This window comes from Hemicordylus capensis, chromosome 10 (genome assembly GCF_027244095.1).
Source record: "Hemicordylus capensis ecotype Gifberg chromosome 10, rHemCap1.1.pri, whole genome shotgun sequence".
NCBI lineage: Eukaryota > Metazoa > Chordata > Lepidosauria > Squamata > Cordylidae > Hemicordylus > Hemicordylus capensis.
In genome coordinates this window covers 14,350,309-14,365,675 of record NC_069666.1, presented here as the reverse complement: position 1 = coordinate 14,365,675, position 15,367 = coordinate 14,350,309, and the positions used below count along the sequence as shown (strand labels likewise).

General features: G+C 46.8%; 1 protein-coding gene across 2 annotated transcripts in view; it reads left to right on the top strand.

Annotated features, from left to right (window-relative positions):
- Positions 1-15,218, top strand: part of LOC128334790 (tropomodulin-2) — a 41,304-nt gene extending 26,086 nt beyond the window's left edge. For both annotated transcript variants that reach the window (XM_053272010.1, XM_053272009.1), the window contains 5 exons: positions 1,800-1,930; positions 3,430-3,537; positions 4,347-4,490; positions 6,726-6,870; positions 11,327-15,218. In XM_053272010.1, coding sequence (XP_053127985.1) covers positions 1,800-1,930; positions 3,430-3,537; positions 4,347-4,490; positions 6,726-6,870; positions 11,327-11,361 — 563 coding nt within the window. In that variant the 3' untranslated portion in view covers positions 11,362-15,218. The remainder of the gene's footprint in view (positions 1-1,799; positions 1,931-3,429; positions 3,538-4,346; positions 4,491-6,725; positions 6,871-11,326) is intronic.
- The last annotated feature ends 149 nt before the right edge of the window (positions 15,219-15,367 follow it).

Below are 15,367 nucleotides of genomic sequence, written 5' to 3'. Positions count from 1 at the left end.
GGCTGTACTTGTGCCCCTAGGGCTATTTGAAAGGCTCCCAGGGGTACACAGAGCCCTCCTGCCTCCTGACACTGCAGCTGCATTATTTGTTCCCCATGAAGTTCTTCACACTCAGCTTTTCGCTTGCATCTCCTCCGGAATGGAGATTTGCCTTCACATATTGGCCAGATTTACCCCGAAGTCCCTGGGAGCTATCGGGGTGCACTTTGCACACAATTCAGGGTTTTCATCGCACATTAGTGTAGCCCGATTTATATCGGGGGTAAAAAAAATCCACTTTTTGCATTGGGTTTTTTTTGGCAACTTTGCAGTAAAGCTTTGCAGAAAACCCGTGGTAAAGCCTGCTGTCTGGGAAAGCTCCCTGTGAGGATTGCTGGCTTGAGGCCAACACATCCTCAGTGACGTGTCCACTGCAGAAGGGGAGGGAGAAGGGTGAAGACCCTCCTCCGCTGCTCCTGATTGGCTGGCTGCATGCTGAAGCTCAGCATACCCCTCCCTCAGCCTGACTGACAGGCTTCAGAAAATTAGCAGTGAGTAAAATGACTTGACTAGCAAGAGGTTGTCAGTTCGAATCCCCACTGGTATGTTTCCCAGACCATGGGAAACACCTATATCAGGCAGCAGCAATATAGGGAGATGCAGAAAGGCACCATTTTGTACTGGAGGAGGCAATGGTAAACCCCTCCTATATTCTACCAAAGAAAACAACAGGGCTCTGCAGTCACCAGGAGTCGACACAGATTCAATGATAAACTTTACCTTTTACCTTTACTCCCACTGAAACTGGTCCCATTAATTTCAGTAGGAGTACTCATGAGTAACTTAGTCTGGATTTAAGCCAGTGACTGGAGTAGCCTGTCTCCCTGACTGTAATACTGAAATTTGAGTGAGTGAGTGTGTGTGTGTGCGCACACACACACACACACACACACACACACACACACACACACACTCTTAAATGGAGAGGAGAGCTGGTCTTGTGGTAGCAAGCATGATTTGTCCCCTTAAGCTAAGCAGGATCTGCCCTGGTTGCATACGAAAGGGAGACTAGAAGTGTGAGCATGTAAGATATTCCCCTCAGGGGATGGAGCCGCTCTGGGAAGAACATCTAGGTTCCAAGTTCCCTCTCTGCATCTCCAAGATAGGGCTGAGAGAGATTCCTGCCTGCAACCTTGGAGAATCTGCTGCCAGTCTGTGAAGACAATACTGAGCTAGATGGACCAATGGTCTGACTCAGTATTTGGCAGCTTCCTATGTTCCTATGTTAAATGTTACAGTTAGGGAGACAGACTGCTACTGTCCCTGGCTTACATCCAGATTAAGTTACTTATAAGCAGTCTTATTGAAATTTGTGGGACAATAGTATTTGTCCTATTAATTTCAGTAGGAGTACTCATGAGTAATTTAGTCTGGATGTAAGCCAGTGCCTGTAGCAGCCTGTCTCATAACTGTAACTGTAGCATTGAAATGTGTGTGTGCATTTATTTACACTCTCTCTCTCCCCCCCCCACTCTTCTTTGTGGTACCTGAGCTGAAGGTTTGCATTGGGGACCCTTGCCTTTAGGAGTTTGAGAGGGGAAGGAAAAATGGGGTTGAAGGGATGCCAGGACCCTAAATGGTGAGGAAGAGTGGAGCTCCCTTGTCTGATTTCATATAACCGACCATATTGTCCCTGCAGGTCTCTTGTGCATTTGTAATATCTCAGATAGCAGGAGCTTAAATCCATGAGATTTTTCATCACACCCGTTCCCAGCCACAAGGGATGGCATCTCAAGGCACACCTGCTTTCTGTTTTTCAGATGTGGTCCGAGGTGAAAAGGTGAAGCCAGTTTTCGAGGAGCCCCCGAACCCAACAAATGTTGAAGCCACTTTGCAGAGGATGAAGGCAAATGACCCCACACTCCTGGAAGTCAACCTGAACAACATCAAGGTATTGGGGACCGTGCCGTTACTCCAGCCGTGTTGCCTCATTGCAGCTATAACAACAACAACAACAAATATTTATATACCGCTTTTCAACAAACGTTTCCAAAGCTGTTTACATAAAGAAATAATAAAGAAATAAGATAAAAAAAGACAATCCTATTCACAAAATAGTTCTAGAGATTCTTAATTTGCTTTCTAAGTATTTCTTTGCGGTCAGGGCTCATCCTAAGAAGCTGGGTGCGGGGGACCAAAAGAGGCTGCTTGGGTCATTCCATTCTCTCCCACCCCTCCCCAGGAGCTGGGCTGCCTGAAGCACAAGCCGCCTTCTTAGGTGCTCTCCCCACCCACCAGCTTGTTAGGACAAAGTGGTGATTCTCTTGAATTGAGCAGGGGGAGAGCAACTGGCCCTATCCATCCCCAGCACAGCATCCCTCCAGTGGCTGTTGCTGGTGTCTATCTTTATTTAAAAAAAAAAAGACTGAGAGCCCTTTGGGGACAGGGAGCCATTTACCTTTACTTACCTCATTTATTTCTTACACACAGACGTAAACCCATAATGTTATAAAGCCACACAAGTGACTTTTTAAAGTTACAGAGTACCTTGCTTCACTGATCATACAATATGTAGCAGTTGTCTCGTGATCCACTGACCATCAAGTGAATGAGAGCACCAGCTTACCTGGCGCAACCCTGCATGCGGACTCTGGCTCCAAATTCCTAAATTCGGGATTAGTCCATGAGCCAGGCCCACAGATTCAGTTTATCGGTACCATCTCGGGGGATGAATGCCCATAGTGATTTCGGGCAACATCTACCCTCCTAGAGATGGAAGACAGGTGAGGTCATGATTGCACCTACACCTTTCTTTATTGCTACCCCCCAAACAATTCGGGCAAAACTGCAGTCATTTTTGCACAGAAGAAAGGATTCACGTTAGGGTTAGGCTAACACTGAAAAAAATGTTGTACTCTTTGGAGGACATTCCTTCCAATTGCCATTTCTCTGACATTGATACAATTTTGTAATCGTTTTTGTTTTTGTTTTAACATTAAAAGCTTTTAAAACACAACTGCAAACTGTGACCACTGCAGGCCTGTGGGCTCAGAACGACAACACACTGAAAGCCTTGCAGTGCTGTCACCTATTTCCAATCTCTAGGGCTGTAAACCTTGTCAAAACTCATGAGCGCTCGTGCCCACCAGATGGTACCAACCACCCTCGCTGACTCATGTCCTAGGTTCCTAGGAAAGTCACTGACCTTCACTAGCCAAAAGTCAGCGTCAGGTTCATGAATTATAGTCATGTTGGCAGCCGGTCAGCTTTATATTTTAAAACTACAAGTTCACATTAAAGCCAGAGCCATATATGATCACGTCTAGATTCCCCATTAGAAGTGGCATGATGGATTCCTAGCCTACTCGCCCACCAACCTGAAAGAGCTTGTTTATACAGAATACAACCAATGTCTTCTCCACTTGGCTGCTTGTTGCATTTTCTCTACAGAACATCCCCATTCCGACGCTGAAAGACTTTGCGAAAGCTTTAGAAACCAATGCACACGTGAAGAAATTCAGCCTGGCAGCGACCCGGAGCAATGATCCTGTTGCACTTGTAAGTTAAGCCAACTCTTTTTTGAAAAACTTGAAGGTTTGGTTCAGGCAAGGTGCCTTTCTCATTTACGATGCCTTATTTTGGATTTTATCTTTGAGATATAGTACTACAACAGGGCATGTGCATCACAAAAAAGTAGCTGTATTTTCCCGTTGTAGGAGTTTGAGATTCTGGGCATCGTCTTCAATATGATCCTGCCAATCCGAAGCATTTTACCCCTGTTGTAGGGTTTAATCTGGAAAGCACCCTGGGTAGCTTTTCCTCTTCCCTTGCTTCCACACAGTCACTTCTACCCAGGTTTTCCTCCGACCTGGCTTCCACACAACTGAAAATTGGGTGCACACACAGCTCCCAAACCCGGGTACAACACATATTTTGACTGTGTGAATGGCCTCAAAATATGCATTTTTATAATACTGTTTGAGATTTTCAACCGCAGTTGTTATCAGTTATTGTTATTTGTTGATATTGCCTTCATATGGCTACATGGTATGTTTTGACTGGGTGCAAAATGCTGTAAGCTGCTTCAAGCACTTTGTGAGGAAGGAAAGTGAAAATTAAATGAATGTAATCGTGCCATTGAAGAGGAGCACCCTGAATTTCGGGACGTTGTTCACAAGACTGTAAAAGACATATCCGTAGGTGTTGGGGAAATTCCCAGATCATTACCTTCTGGCAAGAACATGTATTTTGATGGGGCAAGAACATTTGTATTTTGATGTACTCTGTATGGTGCACGTGGATTCAAATTGCAGTAGGGATAATCCCGAGATCCTGACTTACATTTCGTGCTCTTCCCTTACCTTCAGGCATTTGCAGATATGTTGAAAGTGAACAAAACACTGACAAGTCTAAACATAGAATCTAATTTCATCACCGGGACAGGCATCCTTGCCTTGATTGATGCTCTGAAAGAGAACGAGACACTGACAGAAATAAAAATTGACAACCAGGTAAGGAAAGGGCTGTAGACTGGAATCGGGTGTTGGCCAAAAATATCTAAGAATTTTCTAAAATATTCTAAGAAAGGTCTAAGGCAAGGCACAGTCACTAGAAGGAGGTGTTTGGAGCCTGGATAGGGGACAGTTCTTTTTTCCCGTTTTTTCGATTTTTATTTAAAATCACCAGATACCATTACGATACACTTATAAAAACCATCATTAAAATACAAAGAAAAAAGAGGCCCAATATGACTACTGAACATTAGACATATAACACTCTACAACATCATTCCTTTCCACACTTGAATGAATTGGGTTGTCCCCTCCTTACCATAATTTTTATAGTTCAGAAATAATAACAGATCCTGCCAAAACATAATAAAAGATTGGGATGGAATGACACCTTTTCGAATCTTTAAAGAATAAGTCAGTTTTTCGGCTGTTAGAATATTGTTGTACCAATCCTCTAGAGATAACTTTCCCTCTTTCCAATTTTTGGCTATGACCAATCTAGCTGCTATCAACATAAAGGACAGTAAATCTTTAGATTCCAATCCCTCTAATTCTTCCAAAAAAATTTCCTAACAATGCCAAGAAGGGATCTGGCCGAATCTACTGGCCAGTGATTTACGCCAGTTAGGGGGCAGTTCTGTTGAGGCAGAAGTCTGAGCAGAAGGATTATACTTTTGATTTATTTGAGACATGAGGAACACCATACAGGTGACTCTGTGAGCCACCCCCAGCAGTATTATTCCGGAGCGACGGGATACATGTATTTAAAATAAATAATAAATGAATGGGTTCTCTGAAAGTTCTGTCTGGGATGGGTGCTTGAGGGCTTATTCACAAATGCAGGCCGTGGCTTGATGCCACAATTGAATGAGGTGTGTGTGTGTGTGTGTGTGTGTGTGTGTGTGTGTGTGTGAATCCACTTGCAGCTGGGTTTGATCACAATAGGGCCGGCCTACTTTTCAGCTGTGGCTGTGCCTGTAACAGCGGTTTGCCCCAGTCTCTTAACCTGTATTTCCAGCTGAATTGAACCAAACAAAAGAACTAGGCTTGTTCACATGATCCTAATCAGGGTTGGAGGAGTGCCCAGTACATAGGAACATAGGAAACTGCCATATACTGAGTCAGACCACTGGTCTGTCTAGTTCAGTCTTGTCTTCACAGACTGCCAGCGGCTTCTCCAAGGTTGCAGGCAGGAATCTCTCTCAGCCCTATCTTGGAGACGCTGCCAGGGAGGGAACTTGGAACCTTCTGCTCTTCCCAGAGAGGCTTCATCCCCTGAGGGGAATATCTTCCAGTGCTCACACATGCAGTCTCCCATTCATATGCAACCAGGGCAGACCCTGCTTAGCTATGGGGACAAGTCATGCTTGCTACCACAAGACCAGCTCTCCTCTCCATACAGGTTGGAGAGCCGGGCATGCTACTGATTGATGGTCATGTGAACTCAAACTTCAAGGTTGGAGGAGGGGAGAGTGATCTTGTGGGAAGTGGGAGTTGAGTTGAATGTGCCCTGCCCACATTCTGTCCCCAGCACTTTATCAAGGGTGGATGAAAAGCTGTCCCACCCAGCTGCTGCCTCTCACATGATCACTCTCTCCTCCTCCTCCCTTGATGGGCTTAAGAACACAAGAACAGCCCTGCTGGATCAGGCCCAAAGCCTGTGTCCAGCATCCTGTTTCACACAGTGGCCCACCAGATGCCTCTGGGAAGCCCACAGGCAAGAGGTGTTACCTGCAAGAGGTCTCTCTTGCTGTTGCTCCCCTGCATTGAGAAGCATCGTGGCTCTAAGGCTGGAGACTGGGGCGGGGGGAGAGGTCAGTACCAGGCCAGCTGAAATCTGCAGGGAAGATGACCCTGCATACCTGCTCTCACCCAGCCCAGTTCCTGGCCAGGAAGAAATCTAGTTTTTCATCCAGACCTTTTGGCGACACAGATTTCAGTGTAAAAAAAATCTGGATTTCAGTGAAAAAATCTGGAAAAATCCAGTTGTGATCATCCAGTCGTGAGCCCCTTTTTGTGGTCCCTCTCCCTGCCTCCATGTTTAAACTTCGACTGTAAACTCTTTGGGGCAGGGGTGTATTTTGCACATAGAGCACTATGCACATTGATGGGGCTGTATAAATAATCGGAATAAAGTGATGAGGAATCACGGGACGGGCCCGCAGGTGTAAGCCAGGTCTACTTTTTCCTCCTTTGGGAGTAAGCCTGTCCATCTCCTCTTGATTCCTTTCCCAGAGGCAGCAGCTGGGCACAGCCGTCGAGATGGAGATTGCTCAGATGCTGGAAGAGAACCCGCAGATCCTCAAGTTTGGGTACCAGTTCACAAAGCAAGGCCCGAGAACCAGGGTAGCAGCAGCCATCACGAAAAACAATGACCTAGGTAAGACTCCGTGTCCTTCTGGCTAGCAAGGGTTCCTGACTGTGCTTCCTAGGCAAAGGGCCTGTTGGGAAGTGACTGGAAGCCCAGGGCGTTTTTCACACAGGGCGTTTAGCTCACTTCTCCTCCAGAATGGAGGGTGTGCGTTCACATATCGGCCAGGTTTACCCCGAAGTTCCTGTGAGGTATCGGGGAGTACTTCACACAATTCGGATTTTTAATCCCATGTTAGAGTGTAGCCCGGTTTATATCCAGGGTAAAAAATAAATCCACCTTTTGCGTCATTTTTTGGGGGGCAACTTCAAACTCGAAATAAAGCCTGCTGTGTGAAAAACGCCCAGGCGAGAAGTTATCCAACACATAACAAACAATCACCAGCTAGGATCGTTCAGCCAGGTGCACGATCCTGGCTGGCAGCAAGTCTGCTACTGAAACCAGCAGCTTCAAGTCCCACCTATCCATGGAAGGTCCTGATGAATTCCCAGCATCCTCTTCCCTACCAGCAGACTGGAACAGCTTCATAATGCCAGTGCTGCCATCTCATTGGCCCCAGAGGAGCAGGAGGCGGACCCAGTCCTGCCGACACTGCTCCAGCTTCGGGAGCATGGAGTGTTCTTTGAAGGCAAACCCGTCCATTGATGGTGACCACTCTAGGCATAGCTCTCGATGGTTGCAGGTGAGGGCATGCCACATGCTGGCTGTCCAGGCAGGAGTGGTGTGCAGGTTCTCACGACTGGACGATCAGGGTAAAAGGGCTCTGCCCTCATTACAGTGCTGGGTACAAAAGTTGGGTAGCCCTGCCGTGAAAAGACTGGGCCGGAGGGGAATGTGCTGAGTTCCCACAGGCATGGAAATCTGGGTAGCCCTTTTCCTACCCTGATTGTAGCGGTTTTGAGAACTGGCCCAATATTTTTCAGGCTTCCTGAGGGGTAGGCTGCTGCTAGTAGGGACAGGCACAATGATGGTGGCTACCTTTATTCTACAGAAGTCTCTTCTGGAGTTATAATTTTGGGCAGTGGGAAGGGGGAAGCTCAACAACGGCATCCTAGTTGCAGGCTAGAGAGATGCCACTACATCACCACTGCAGATGCCACTACACTACAGGGCACTGTGCTGCCTCCTTGTGGCTGTAGTGGAATAACACCTGTCTACCCTGAACCTTCAGTAGCCATGGCAAGAAACCCTTTGGCCCATGTGTCCAGCAAAGGAGAGGTAAGGGGCTATAGCTGTGGAAATGGAGACTTTTCCTTTCCCAATTGCCTCATCAGAAGGGAGGCCAAATGGCTTTTTGTGCATTGGTTCAGGGAGGATGCTTTTCTCGGCATCTGATGTTGTAGTGTAGTGGTTACGGATGTAAGCTATGAGCCAGAAGTTCTCGCTGAGCCATGAAAGTTCAAAATTACAGTCCCCAGAGTTCCCTGGGAGAGAAGGAAAGGCTACTAAACCAGTTTATGCTAGAGATACACCTGTAGCCTTCTCTACCATAATAATAATAAAATAATAATTAATCATCATCATAATCATACGACGACGATGATGATAGTTAATAATACAAACTATGAGTCAAACTATGCCTATAATATAATGCGTAGTTGCTTCTGACACAACATAATATAATGCGTAGGTTCTGACACAACATGCAGTATTCAACTCCTACCCTGGCTTTAGAGGATGTGGCCGTTGTTCAGTGGTAGAGCATCTGATTTGCATGCAGAAAGTCCCAGGTTCAATTTTTGGCAGCCTCTCCAGGTAGGGCTGGGAAAGACCCCTGTCTGAAACCCTGGAAAACTGCTGCCAGTCAGTGTAGGCAATACTGAGCTAGCTGGACCAAGGGTCTGACTCTGTAGACGGCATCTTCTTTTGTTTTGAGATTTGTCATGCATTTCCCACACACTTTCATTCCTCTATTTTCAGCTATGAGGGTTCTCCGCCTACACATGCTCTATGCCTACATGGGGCTGGCTTTCATGACCAGCATAGCATACTGGTTAGAGTGTTGGACTAGGACTGGGGAGACCTGAGTTCAAATCCCCATTCAACCAGGAAACTCACTGGGTGACTCTAGGCCAGCCATGTATCTCTCGGCCTAACCTACCTCACAGGGTTGTTGTGAGGATAAAGGTAACCATGTAGACCACTCTGGGCTCCTCGGAGGAAGAGTAGGATATAAATGTAAAAAAAATAAAAATAAAATAATAATAAATAAAATCAGGGTGGGAGGAGCATCCCGCCAGCCTCTAATCCTGAGAAATAGTCATGTGATGGCAAAAATTGAAGTAGGGGGGAAGTGATCGTGTGCTAGCTGTGATCTGGGTAGGATGGTGGCAGCCGATCCACATCACGTACCCAGTACTGTATTGAGGGCACAGGAAAAGAATGCCCCACCCTGCCCTATCCAGATCCTTGATTTTTGTCAAAAACACAATCTGTTCTCTGTGGGTCCGCACAGGGCTTGGAGCCTGGCTGGACACACCTCCTACCCAGCTTTTGAGCAGGAGAATGGCCTTGCTATCTCTGGCCTTTCTGTGGGAGATGCATCCCAGCATGCTTCGTGATGCTTTAAAGTCATCTCATTGCTCACCAAACCCTTCAATCTCCCTCTTACAGGGCCAGACACACCCTCAGCTCAATAAATTCCCATTCCACCCAGCTCCTTCCACCCAGCTTTGATTGATTGATTGATTTGATTTCTATACCACCCTTCCAAAAATGGGCTCAGGGTGGTTTACACAGAAAAATAATAAATAAATAAGATGGATCCCTTTCCCCAAAGGGCTCACAAGCTAAAAAGAAACGTTCAATAAGACACCAGCAACAGTCACTGGAGGTCCTGTGCTGGGGGTGGATAGGGCCAGTTACTCTCCCCCTGCTAAATAAAGAGAATCACCACATTAAAAGGTGCCTCTTTGCCAAGATAGCAGGGGTTTTAGTGTGAAAACAAGCCTGTTACGTTGCTGCTGCTTCTTCTGCGTGGCCAGGTTACATTAGCTATAGCATCAAAGATGGATGCATCTCAGGATCCCAACTCAAATATTGCTGAGCATTTACTCTGGCAAAAAACGGGGGGGAAAGTATTGTATTTTTTAGTCTGCATAGATCTTGAGGAAGAATTGCATGGTTTGCACATATTAAACTTCTCGCCACACTTAATCTGCCACTGAAGTAACATGATAAATGATGACGCCTGGAATTCTTGTGTTGTGCAAGCTGAAACAGAACCGAAAAAATGTCAAAAACGCCCCATTAAAAAGTGACTGCCTCATTCTCGGAACTTCGGCCATCCTTCATTCTTGTTTGTTTGGTTTCCCTGACAGTTTTTGCTGTGCTGTGCATGAAAAAGCCCGGGAAGGAGCATCAAATATTCTGTAGCAATAAAAAAGAAACCACTTCTCTTTGTCTAGGTGAATAATACGAGCCAGAAGAGGAAGACAGATAATGCATCAATGTGATTTGTGCCTTTGCACAAAGCAATGTCACAAATGCCACGTGATTGGAATCTGTATCAATGAGGTTTTCTCTTTCTAGCTTGGCACAAGGCAATAACATTCCCCAAGTTTCCTGTTCCACCCAGTTTTGCCCTGAGATCTGAGTATTTTCAGATCTTGGAGCAAAACTGGGCAGAACAGGAGATTGCCCCCTGTGTATGACATAATATGCAGGGGGCATGGCCACTAGATGGGCCGGACTGCCCTTCTGCCATTTTCAGACGGTGCTTTGTTCATGTGCCATTTGGGTTGGGTCAGGTGCATTCTTCCTCTGCCTCACTCCGAGTAAAGAAAGAATGCACCCAATCCGAATAGCACATCCACGAAGCGCTGATTGGAAGCAGCAAAATGGCAGCACACCTGTCTTGCCACTAGTGGCTACGGGCCCGGGGACAGCAGGGGAAGATAAGTGTCTGGCAGCCCCAGGAGGTACGGGGGAAAGTGGGAGGCAAGCCTCTGGTGACCCGGTAGCCCTTTCTCACTGCTCGTGGGAAAGGGCTCACTGTGTGGAAGCAAGGTAAGAAGAAAAACAGGGAAGAAGTGATTGTGTGGAAGCAAGGTAAGAGGAAAACCTGGGTAGAAGTGATTGAGCCTCTTATCACGATCTGTGAGAAGGACTCCAGAGTGGGCTGCATGGAAGGCCAGTTAAACCTACTTCCCCTGCAGATGATCAAAGTGCCATTGCTGGGCGTGCTCCCTGCACACCCAGACGATTCCCCGCGCACTGATACACCGCACGAGCCTGGGCTTGGTTGCTCATGAGTACAGCATCAGTTTTTTGATTGAGTAAATGACCTCAATGTCTTGTGCTTTTGCCCACTAGAAAGAGAAAAACCTCTTTCAGCACCCTTTATCATATAATATACCTAGAAATATATGTGGTTTGTGTTTTTGGAGGTCGTCAGTGCAGCAGTGTTAGAAAAGTGCCGCTTGATGCTCACCAAGCTGTCCTTTTTTCCTTCCCCTCTCTTTAGTTCGCAAGAAGCGCGTGGAAGGAGAACGCCACTAGACCTGCCTCTGAGGATGTGAATAAGTTCCCTGTCAAAGAAGGCTGGTCAATCGGCAATCTCAGAATATTCACTGGTCTGAAGGGAAGACACTGGAAAGCCTTTCGGATGAGGCTACTCCTATTCCATTACCCTCATCCCCGCCCCACACTTTTTCGAACAAAACAATCAAGCCTAATTTTCTTTGAAATATTCACATTTGGGTTATTTAAAAAAAAAATTATGTGAAACCAGGATGCACACCACGCAGACCACAGGGGCATTTATGTGGGACTCCTAAAGCCACTATGGGTTTTCCTTTTGCATTTTGTCTCCCCTCTGCATTTCTTCAAACATCAGATAAAAGAGACTGGATGGAAAATGGGGCACTTCTTCAGCCTGGCCTTACCCACGAGAGTGGGTCTTTCTTCTGGGGCCATGCTGGCTAAATCCTGCCTGCATCTGTAAGGAGCCATTCGCACAAAGCAGCATTTGCGATCCAGTGCTGCATTCTTTGTTTCTGGTCCAGTCACCTGCAGTCATGGGAGTCTATGGGAGGAGAGCTGGTCTAGGGGGTAGAAAACGTGAATTGTCCCCTTTGCTAAGCAGGGTCGATTTGCGTTTGAATGGGAAACCACATGTGAGCCCTGTAAGATATTCCCCTTAGGGGATGGGGATGCTTGAGGAAGGGCATCTACATGCTTGCATGCAGAAGGATCCAAGTTCCCTCCCTGGCAGCATCTCCAGATATGGCTGAGAGGGACTCCTGCCTGCAACCTTGGAGAAGCCACTACCAGTCTGTGTAGACAATACTGAGTAGATGGACCAAGGGTCTGACTCAGTATATGGCAGCTTCCTATGTTCCTAAACATGCTCTGACTGCAGGTTGCCTCAAACTCCAAACTGGGGCCAGCCTGAGACCTCCCCTCCTTCCTCACTAATTAACAAGAGGCACAGTCCACTGGGAAGTTCTCCTGCACAATCCCTACTAACCCTAACCCTACTGAAATGAATAGGAGCCACCTGGTGGACTGTGCTTCCTGGTTAGATCTGTCTGTCGCCCATTCCCGAGATTCGTTGCCTCACCTGGCCTCATAGTAGAGCCGACTCTGCTCTGTGGCCATAGAAAGCTTGCCTTACTGGGAAGAGTTTTATGCAGCTCGTAGAAGGGCAGAGCTATAAGGGAGAGGGACCAAGGGGTCATGTAAGTGGGACTCCCATCGCAAGGCTGGACCATTCCTTCACCAGCACCCACCTCCAGACAGATCAGCCTGTGGAATCTAGACTACAATGTGCCATACATACATGGAAAGTGGGGACTGCAAAAAAGAGCATTCTGAGAAAACAGCTTAAGATGACTCACATGATAGCGCCATTCAACCACTGTGTCGCACCATGGTTTAAAGATGTGACTCTGCTTCCCGTCTGCTCAGCTTCCCTTTTTCTGTGGGGTATAGGGGTGTGCACAAAACCGGCTTTCATAGTTCGGTTCGAATCTGAACTGGATTCGAACCAGACCGGCTCGACACTGCCCCCTCAGAACGAGGCCACCAGCCCTATTCAAATTTGACCAACCAGCCCTGGAGATTTGGAGGGAGCCTGGTGGGGGTCAGGGGAGTCACCGCCACCGTGGCCACCCCAGTCACCGCAACCACTGGAACAAGTTGTAAAGCAGGGTTTCTCAACGTGTGGGTCCCCAGATGTTATTGGACTTCAACTCCCATAATCCCCAGCCCCAGTGGCCTTTGGTTGGGAATTATGGGAGCTGAAGTCCAATTACATCTGGGGACCCACACGTTGAGAATCCCTGCTGTAAAGTAAGCCATTTTACTCATAAGAAGTGGCTTCGAACCAGGCCCAAGTCAGCCCAGTCAGTTCAGCTCAACCTTGTACCAAACTGGGTTTGGTCTGAGGTCGAGCCTTTGAACCGAACCGGTTCAAGTTCAAACCGGCTTGATTTTGAGCCAGTTCGCACACCCCTAGTGGGGTGGGCACTTCCAGTGCCGGAGTGACACCCTGAAGTAGGGATTGTCAATGCAAATATCATGTCAAACCATAGTTCGCATCAGCCATGGTTTGCAAATCTATTTCAAACCACAGTTTCCAATTTTGGTTTGCTGGCTGATCGCACACTGTGATTTGTCAGTGCAGATATCATAGCAAACCATGGTGAGCCTGTTCTTAGGACCCAGCAATTGTTGTTAAAGGGTTAACTATGTTCACCAAGCCCGGCATGCTCCCGTGGAGTGTGATGCCGGACCAGCAATCATAGTCCCACCACTGGGTTAGCTAGGATTAAACTACGATCGGCAACACAATCTGATTGTTAACTGCTAATCATAGTTTCATCCTAGTAAGCCACAGTGGTGGGACTACGATCACCGATGCAGCACAAGTTCTCACGTCATGTTCCGTGGGAGCGCCTCGGCCCAGCTGTCGTAGTTAACCCTTTAACTACAATCTCCTGGGTCGTAGGAACAGGCTAGGTTTGTGCCTCCTTAGTCATGGTTCGACATGATGTCTGAATCACATGAATGAGTCAAGCTAGGCTGGGCCACATCCATTCTCCCTTTCCAGAGGACATGGGGAGAAAATTCCTTAACATAAGAACAGCCCTGCTGGATCAGGCCCAAGGAGGCCCATCTAATCCAGCATCCTGTTTCACACAGTGGCCCATCAGATTTCTCTGATTCTCTCCTGCTGTTGCTCCCCTGCAACTGGTATTTGGAGGCCTCTTGCCTTCCTGAGGCTCAACATCCTCTTTCTGATAAAAGTTAGGTTGTGTTGGCCCATCTGTGCAGTTTGGGCTCTGCTTGTAAGTATTCTCCAAGCCTTCTTGTTTACATGTGTTTAAGTTAAGCTAACCAGGTTCCTGATCTCTTGCCCTATTTGGTGACCTCATATAACAAGCCCTAGTTTTGCCAAATCTAGAATAGCTCCAGCCTGCAGCCTTTTAAAAAAATAGAAGAAAATTTTTTCTCCTAAAACCGGAGGCCAGGATTGCTGCAGAACATCTACTTAACCTAGTCCAGTTTTCTAATAGGCAGCAGCTGCTGGGGCTGAAACCACTTGGACGGTTTTTTAATTCCTGATGTCTTTGCGCATTTCTTATTACCATTAGCCATTCTGTAGTTCCCAAATAGGTCCCCACACGCACCATTCATGAGCCATAGAAGTTGAGTGAGTGAGGTTTCTGCGGTGCTAAGAGCAATGCTTTAGAATTCTCACTTCTAACAGTGGACAGGTTTGGCCACACTCTCTCTGGGAGATCACTCCCTCCGAGAACTGCCAGTTCCCTCCTACTTACTTGCTGGTGGATCGTATGAACTTGCCCTGAGTGAACATTCAGCATTCAGCGTCCACCAATCCTGCTGAATGTACCACCGGTCACAGTCCCATGTTTGCATATTCACCATTTGCATTTTTAGACGCATCCTTAGAAAGATCTCAAGGCAGGGATAGGCATCCTTGGCTCACCAGCAGTTGTTGAACTACAACTCCCATCATACCAGCTACTGTTTATTATGGCTGGGGATGATGGGAGTTGTAGTTCAACAACAGCTGGAGAGCCAAGGTTACCTACACCTGCTTTAGGATATACCAAGATGTAATGTGCGAAGAAGAGGACCAATTGCTTGGTTTACATTTTTTAAATCTCAGAAATCAGCACTATTGCCTGGTTCAGGGGAAAAACTGCAGGGGCAGCTAGTGGAACCAGAGCAGCAAAAATAACATGACTCTGTTGCTGTTAGGAGATGGTGAAAAAGTGTTTGGTTTTTTTGTCATACATTTAGTCATTTTTATTGTGTGCAGATATTAACTTGTAATGTCTTTTTATTGTCAATGTCGTCACTTTTGTTGGTAAAATAACTGGCTGTTTGATCACTTGTTTACTTGTACTAGCAGTGCCAGATCACCCAGATCACCAGATTAAGGACCAGATTACTCAGTCCTCGGTTTGAAAAAACTGTTGCTTATTCCTCTCAGTATCCTCAGCTCAGCAACCTCTCCCACGCACTGCTGCTGTCT